This window comes from Notolepis coatsorum (assembly GCF_963971535.1).
Source record: "Notolepis coatsorum genome assembly, chromosome: 14".
Classification (NCBI taxonomy): Eukaryota; Metazoa; Chordata; class Actinopteri; order Aulopiformes; family Paralepididae; genus Notolepis; species Notolepis coatsorum.
In genome coordinates this window covers 31004508-31012121 of record NC_140178.1, presented here as the reverse complement: position 1 = coordinate 31012121, position 7614 = coordinate 31004508, and the positions used below count along the sequence as shown (strand labels likewise).

At 41.5% G+C, this 7614-nt stretch overlaps 2 protein-coding genes across 2 annotated transcripts in view; one reads left to right on the top strand and one right to left on the bottom strand.

Moving 5' to 3' along the window:
• The window catches only part of coro1a (coronin, actin binding protein, 1A), a 16278-nt gene extending 13561 nt beyond the window's left edge, over positions 1–2717 (top strand). The window contains exons 8-11 of the mRNA XM_084329673.1: positions 89–234; positions 1306–1363; positions 1503–1706; positions 2289–2717. Of these exons, the coding sequence (XP_084185799.1) occupies positions 89–234; positions 1306–1363; positions 1503–1706; positions 2289–2381 (501 nt within the window). The 3' untranslated portion in view covers positions 2382–2717. The remainder of the gene's footprint in view (positions 1–88; positions 235–1305; positions 1364–1502; positions 1707–2288) is intronic.
• Positions 2709–7372, bottom strand: cldni (claudin i). Its single transcript, XM_084329674.1, has 3 exons — positions 7221–7372; positions 5721–5853; positions 2709–5215 (listed from the first exon to the last, which is right to left on the bottom strand). The coding sequence occupies exons 2-3, from the start codon at positions 5850–5852 to the stop codon at positions 4715–4717; spliced, it is 633 nt and encodes a 210-aa protein (XP_084185800.1). The 5' UTR covers position 5853; positions 7221–7372; the 3' UTR covers positions 2709–4714.
• Positions 7373–7614: the final 242 nt, after the last annotated feature.

The window sequence follows — 7614 nt, the reverse complement described above, 5'->3', positions numbered from 1 at the left end:
GCATATATACACACGCACATGCACACACACACACACACACACACACACATACACACAAACAATTTACCGGCCTGTTTTCACACCATAGGGGGACACCAGTATTCGTTACTTTGAGGTGACAGACGAGGCTCCCTACATCCACTACCTCTCCATGTACAGCGGCAAGGAGAGCCAGAAGGGGATGGGCTACATGCCCAAGAGGGGCCTGGAGGTCAACAAGTGTGAGATCGCCAGGTAGGAATATTTATTTATCATAAATCGATCAATACAGACCGTATTAATTAATGTTGTGTTTCTTTTTCAAATGTAGCCAAGAGTAAAGACGTTAACCATATCAAAACAGCAGTCAAAGTGTATATTTTCAGCACTACGTTTGTTTACCGATGTTTTTAAGATTTTCCGAAAATAAGAATTTATCGGAAAAAAAATGCGAATTATATCTCTCTTTTATCGTAAAAATGCGAGGAAATGACTAAATCCAGATTTAACACTGCCATTGGCCATAATAAGGTCATTTATAGTTCATAATTCTATTTTGTATGTATAATTCAAATGGATTATAATTCAGTACTGTATCTACAAATCTTTCTGTTTAATCATCTTCCCTTTATTCATTTGCTTAGATTTTTTGTACACTTGAGCTCAAGAAGGTGCTGAATGAGCTCAGTGAGCGAAGTCGGATGCGGCACAATTACAACATGGTGTTATTCACCGGAAAAGATGCAAAAAAGATATCATAATTTATATTATGCTTTGTTTCATCACAATTTACTGAAGCCTAGTAACAGACACAATATTTCTGACACTGGGAATACCGTCTCAGACCCACTCCTATCCAAGCTCCGGGGGGGTCATCAAGGAGAAGTCGCCTTTTCTCAGTCCTTGCCCCACAATGGTGGAACAAACTGCCCACCACAGTTAGGACAGCCGAAACCCGTCCAATCTTTCGCCGTCAACTAAAGACGCAGTTCTTCAACCATTATCTGACTTTTTTTTTTTTACATTTTCTTTATTAAAAAACATCTAATCCTAACTAACCTTACTGTCATGCACTTGTCCTAATATACTAACCTACACTGTAGCACTCAACACTTTGATGAACATTGTTACTCAGCTGATAGAGTTGTGCCCTTCCTGATGACTTGTTGTACAGAACTTTTAAGTCGCTTTGGATAAAAGTGTCAGCTAAATGACTAAATGTAAATGTACAACAACTTGTAGTATGTTAGTGTTTTATATGTATATTCTCTCCATCTGTCTTTCATCAAATCTGACCCTGATATACTGCATGTTTTTAACTTCCAGATTCTACAAGCTTCACGAGAGGAAGTGTGAACCTATTGTCATGACGGTTCCCCGCAAGGTAAATACCGTCTGAGCTCGCGCCAAAAAGCTATTTCATTCATTCAATGAAAAGGTTGGTTGTGACGGCAGCGGGCTGTCGTCGAAGGTTGAGTCTGCTGCATCCATGCCAATCACTCTCTCTAATCTTCCTTGCACAGTCGGATCTATTCCAGGAGGATCTATACCCAGACACGGTGGGGCCAGAGCCCTCGGTCGAAGCTGACGAATGGTTCAGTGGCAAAGATGGACAACCTATTCTGATCTCTCTGAAAGACGGTTTGGCAACGACCACCATAGCCAAGGAGTTCAAAGTTCACAAAAATCTTCTGAAGACCACAGCTTCTGCAGTTTCTTCCAGTGGGGTAAGAAAATAAAGTTAATATTTATCACATGTTGTTTGTGTTATTATATATATATATATACCGGTATATATTGTTTTGATATATTTCTAATCGTGATACGCAATTTAGCTGTCTATAAAGTAATAATAAAAAGCAAATATTAAGTCAGTCACAAAAAAGATCTCGGAAATGTTCGAGAATGGCAATTGAAAATTACAGTTTCAGTTTTATACTGTGTCTCCATTGCCATGATGAAGGCAATACTGTGATGAAGATTGATTATTTGATATTTGCATATCCACTACCTAAGCAGATATCCTCATACACTGTATATCCTTATACAAAATAGTTCTTCAGAATATTGTGATATGTATTTTTCCCATATATGTTGGCTGTATCAGGTCTGATTCCTTCAATAAATCTCCCCCCCCCCTTTCTCTCACTCTCTCCTCCTCTCTCTTATTGTGTCGCTCACTCTCTCTCTCCCCCCTTTCTCTTAATTTGTCCCTCACTCTAATTATCTCCCTCTCTCTCATTCTCTCTCTCCCCCTCTCTTTAATCTCTTTCTCTTTGTCTCTGTCTCTCTCCATCTCTGTCTCTCAGGAGATCCAGTCATTGCGGAATGAGGTGAATGCACTCAAACAAGTGGTAGAGGAGCTGACCAGTCGTGTCAGCGAGCTGGAGACCAAACATTAGAACAAAGAGGTCTGGTCCAAGACAAGCCACTGAAGAAATTATGTGAAGCAGGGAGTAGAGTCACAGTTAATAAAGTTTCAGATTTTGAAAGAGACAAAGGGAGAGGCGACAATTGACTATTCACACGGCGGCCATTTTGCTTCTATGTCATGCTCAAGTTGGGATTCCTTTCCCACCTGAGCATGACATAAGAGCAAAATGGCCACTGTGTGAATATGGTCAATGGGAAACTTTCCAGGTGCCAAATTATATTATATTATTTTTTTGCAGGAAGCTTGGATTTGTTTATTTGGTATGTTTGATCAGTAATGATAATAATGATAATAAAAAAGAAAATGTGTTTTAATATATGCTTTTACATCATTTGTAATAAAGTCTTCATTATTTTCAAAATACATACTCAACTTTCTTTTCTTGACGCATTCTAGGAGGCACAGAAAAGACACAACACTTGCTTGTAGGGGCGACAGTGGCTCGGGGGGTAGAGCAGTCGTCTGGCAATCCAGAGGTTCCCGGTTCGATTCCCGCTCCTCCCGAGCAGCGTGTCGATGTGTCCTTGAGCAAGACACTTAACCCCTAATTGCTCCCGATGAGCAGGTTGGCACCTTGCATGGTTGCCTCCGCCGTCGGTGTGTGAATGTGTGAGTGAATGGGTAAAAATGTGAGTAACAAAATTGTAAAGCGCTTTGGATAAAAGCGCTATATAAAAAAGCAGCCATTTACCATTTGTATTCTTCTAAAGTAAAGACATTTATTGACCGCTAACCTACTAAATGAAAAGGTAGAAAAATCCTACCGCATGTTCTGAAACGGGTTGTGGACCTTTGAGACCAAGTCATTAGCTACTAGGACTTTTCCTACGAAAATATATTTTATACAAGTACTCCCTGAGGCACATCTGAGGTGTCTGTTTTAATGATTATGTTTATGGTATTTCTGCTTTATTTGATATCACATACTATCAAATAACGGATGAGAGAGAGAGACAAGAAAGTTGGGAGAGAGAGAGGATGGCAAATGACAGATTGAGTGCATGATTACAACGTGTGACATAGTGAATACATGTTATGGCTAAGCTACTAGATATGCTTCAAAATATTGTCTGACTCGTTCAACTTAGACTTTAGTTGACTATACAGTATTATGCTGTAATGTACCACCTTACGTACAGGAAATGCATTATCATATAAAACCAACAATTCATGTTATAAAAATTAGGGCTGTCAGTTTATCGCGTTAATTAGATTAATTAATTACACAGCAAATTATCGCGTTATGAAAATGAACTAAAAATTTATTACAAAAAAATATATATATATTTTTTTATAATTTTCTTTTTGTATCTCATTCATTCCATAAGAATGTAGAATACACATTTACAGATTTTTTTTTAATAGGGCCCATTTGCATGTTCTTGGTATCTGATTCTAGGGACATCTATGAATCTCAGGGAATGTATTCCCAGTGTCAGAAATACTGTGGGCTAGATCCACAAAGAATGGATTGCACGGTGCAAGTTGCACCCTTACTTACAATTCATTATGAATTGAAAATGGGGGACCCTGATGTAAACAAGACGAAAGTCTTTCTCTGGTCTGCATCCCCTTAACAATTGTGTGTATTGAGCCGTACTGTATTGTACCCATTCTGCAATCTGTTAATAAAGTTTTCATTCAATCAATCAATCTGCGCAGTGATTGATTGAATGAAAATTTTATTTTGAGTAAATTGTAATGAACCAAATGAGAATATCAATAATTTTTTTTTATCTTTGACTGTGAATAACACCATGCTCAAATTGACCAGACCTGAAAAATCTAAGCAAATTAATAGATGGAAGATGATTAAACAGAAGGTTTTGTAGATACAGTACTGAATTCTGCCATCCGGAGGACACATGCAATTTGAAATATGATTATAGAATATAGAATATCAGGCATAAAATGGTTATGCGATTAAAATGCGATTAATTAGATTAATTAATTACAAATTCTGTAATTAATTAGATACATTTTTTTAATCGCCTGACAGCACTAATAAAAATCCAACACTCATCTCCCACTTTCTGTTTGCTTTTCGGTTTCTTTTACATGGCGGTTGCTTAGACAAGACCCAACACCCACTACTAACATTTGCAACTGAAAAGACACTAACACACCTATGAACTACAAAAACTGAACCAGTCCTTATCAGCATCAAATATTTACAGTGACCATTTCTATATCCTCCCTCCCTCACGTACTTGGTTTCTTTCCATCCCTTCTTTCACACGCCGCCCCGCCCCATCTATCCCCCGCCAGCTCTTTTAAACACTAATCCCTATTACATGAACACTAGACGTAGTTTTTCGCGGGGGCCGAAGCGCTGTTGCTGTAGTACTTGGCGGTTCCCCCTGAGCCAGACTTGGGCCTGCTGAAGCAGCACAGCAGGGCCCCGCCCAGAATCAGCAGCACCCCTGCGCCCCAGCCCACGAAGATGCACGCTCCCAGCTCCCTCTTTTGGGACGCGACCGTGTAGGGGTCGTGGAAGTCACGGATTATGTTGTGGGCTGACCAGCTGACGGGGATGATCATCAACAAGCCCGCCACCACCAGGGCGATCCCGGCCATCAGGCTGATCTTGGCCTTGGCGTCTTCGTTCTCCACGCAGGTGGTGAAGTCGGCGCCGGCGAACAGGACGAGGATGCTGAGGGAGCTGATCATGCAGCTGATGATGATCATGGCGCGAGCGGCCTGGAGGTCAGAGGCCAGGACCAGCAGGGAATCGTAGTTCTTGCACTGCTGCTGACCGGTGCTCTGCACCACACAGTTCATCCACAAGCCTTCTTGACTGCTCTGTAGAGAGAAAGAGAGGCGGGGGGAGAGATGTCACGGAATGTTCTCAATAAGATGATTTCACTGGAATTCTGTTTCCAGCGGAGACCATTTGTGTTACTGTATTTCCTGTCAGTTATTGCATTAGCGAACATTGCAACAGGGAACGTGGGTGGGTCCATTTAAAACGTTTATGTTGTCAAGTTGAGTCAGTCTAATTTATATCATATCCTCAGCCAGAAGTAGCCTACTTTACGTTATTGTTCCAACTTCCAAATCTTCAATTGACCTATCTCAAGCCCCGCCCTCTTTTCCTCGATCCTCCAATCACAACGGTTGCAGGAAGCAACCGTTGTGATTGGAGGCTTGAGGGAAAGAGGGCGGGGCTTGAGATATGTTCATGTTGTACGTTCACATATATTAGAGCGTGTGTACTCTTGTCGGGCTTGGCATTTGAAACTACATTTGAAGCCGTTATCATAACATACATCATACATTTCCCATTAGTCTCAGAGATGTATCTTACCACTGCCGTCACAATGTTGGATCCTGTGAACGAGGACACTTTCCATCTGGGAACAGCGCAGCACACTATAGCCCCTACCAGGCCAAGCACCCCGAGGGCCACACACACGATCTGTACTCCGGCAGACCCCATTCTGGAACAAACACACAGATGAAGCATGTTAGAGGCCGAGGTGGAAAGTAACTCATTTGAACTAAATACTGTACCTAATGTGAACAGATTGCACTAATGCTACTTATATGAGTTGTTGAAAAGAGGGACAGGAGGAGGAGTGTTAAAAGAATCATATAGGCCTGGATTTGTAGTAGCAGTGTTGGCACACACACACACACATACACACACACACACACACTGATTCCCCTAGACAGGCCTCTACATGATAGTGTAGCTCAGGGCTACATTTAAAAACAGTCTCGGAGAAGCAGAGCCGCAGGGCAGAGTCATGTACTGACAGGCCTCAACCCCTCCTACTGCTGCTGCCTCTGTGGTGTGGTGCCAGGCCACGCCTATAGGCTGAAACCTCAATGTCTCCTAATTCACATCTCCCGCCTTCACCCGTCCGCTTGGAAACAACTACCTGCTGGGGTGAATCACCGCTCTCTCAGGTATTTCTTCATGCAGATGATCCGAATTAGCTCCTCTTGTCCACCTGAGCGGCCCAGACGCTGTCACGTGTCGCATGATCCTGGTCTTCCTGACCACTCTCCATTCTCTCTCAAACCTCTCTCAAACCACTCTCAATCCTCTTTCAATGCTCTCGCAATGCTCTCTTAATGCTCTCTCAACCCTCCCCTCTCTCCCCAAGCCTCTTTCAAACCTCTATCAACTCTTTCTCTCGTTCAATGAGACTTCTTTGAGTAGCAAACCAAATCTCATGAAATAACAAGTGTATAAGAAACTATAAGTTGTGGGAATAGATGAGTAACCTAGGCTGGGCTTACATGAGGACAAAATCTATTTGAGCAACATGTAAGCCATATCTGACATTTGAATTGCATGTTAAACTTGAGAAAGTGTCACATTTGGGTATTTTGGTTTAAAATTATATATATATATACCTTTTGGTTCCTGTTAAAAGCAGCCATGGTATGCTTGAAGTGACTAATAATGTTTGTTATGTTTGTTGAACAAATTAATCATGAATCATCAATCATTTTAACATGACGGCTTTAAGTCTCATTCAAAAACACACTTTCAAACAAGGAATACCAACAAGGCTTCATACATTAAAGGGTATGCATACCATGAAAGCCTCTGTGCAATTTGGGCTTCTCCTATCGCAGTTCCATTGATTTGTGCATTCTGAATATTGATTGGTGCTCACACAATGAGTGATTGAAAACCCAATTAATATTCAATAAGATATCTCAGCTGCACTGATTTCCAGACATTATCTTACTACACATTGATTATTTTCAACCCTGCATGGAACACATTGTTAACTCAAAATTGTTGTGAGTGGAAAGAAACTCAACTCAGTGGTGAAAATAGAACACATACCTTTTCTTGTGTGGGTGTCCTCCGGTCTTGATTTGAGTGTTGAAAATGTGGTTTTCTCTTGCTTTGGAAAAGAAATGCTACACTCCCGGTTCAATATGTGTTGACTCTTGACCCGCGAGTAACAGTGTTGTGTAGATGCTGTGTGATGGGAAGGGGGGTTTTTGTAGAAGAATGTGAGGTGTAGGGTGGGGTTGTAGGGGAAGGGACAAGAGAGGGGGGAGGGGGGCGTAGCCCAGGACCAGACTGGACTTGTTGTCTCCTGCCTCTCGTTCCCTCTCTTTTTCCATCTCCGAGTTAGGGACCCTACTGTCTTTGTGTAAAAAGGCACCACAGAGAATCTCAGTTTGATATGAACGAGAGATATCAGTTTCTGCGTGTGAGGTTTATTCAGGAA

Coding starts and splice junctions, on each gene's coding strand:
- cldni (XM_084329674.1), bottom strand. CDS start 5,852: ATGGGGTCTGCCGGAGTACAGATCGTGTGTGTGGCCCTCGGGGTGCTT. Junction 5,216..5,720: donor CCAACATTGTGACGGCAGTG/GTAAGATACATC, acceptor TTCTCTCTACAG/AGCAGTCAAGAAGGCTTGTG.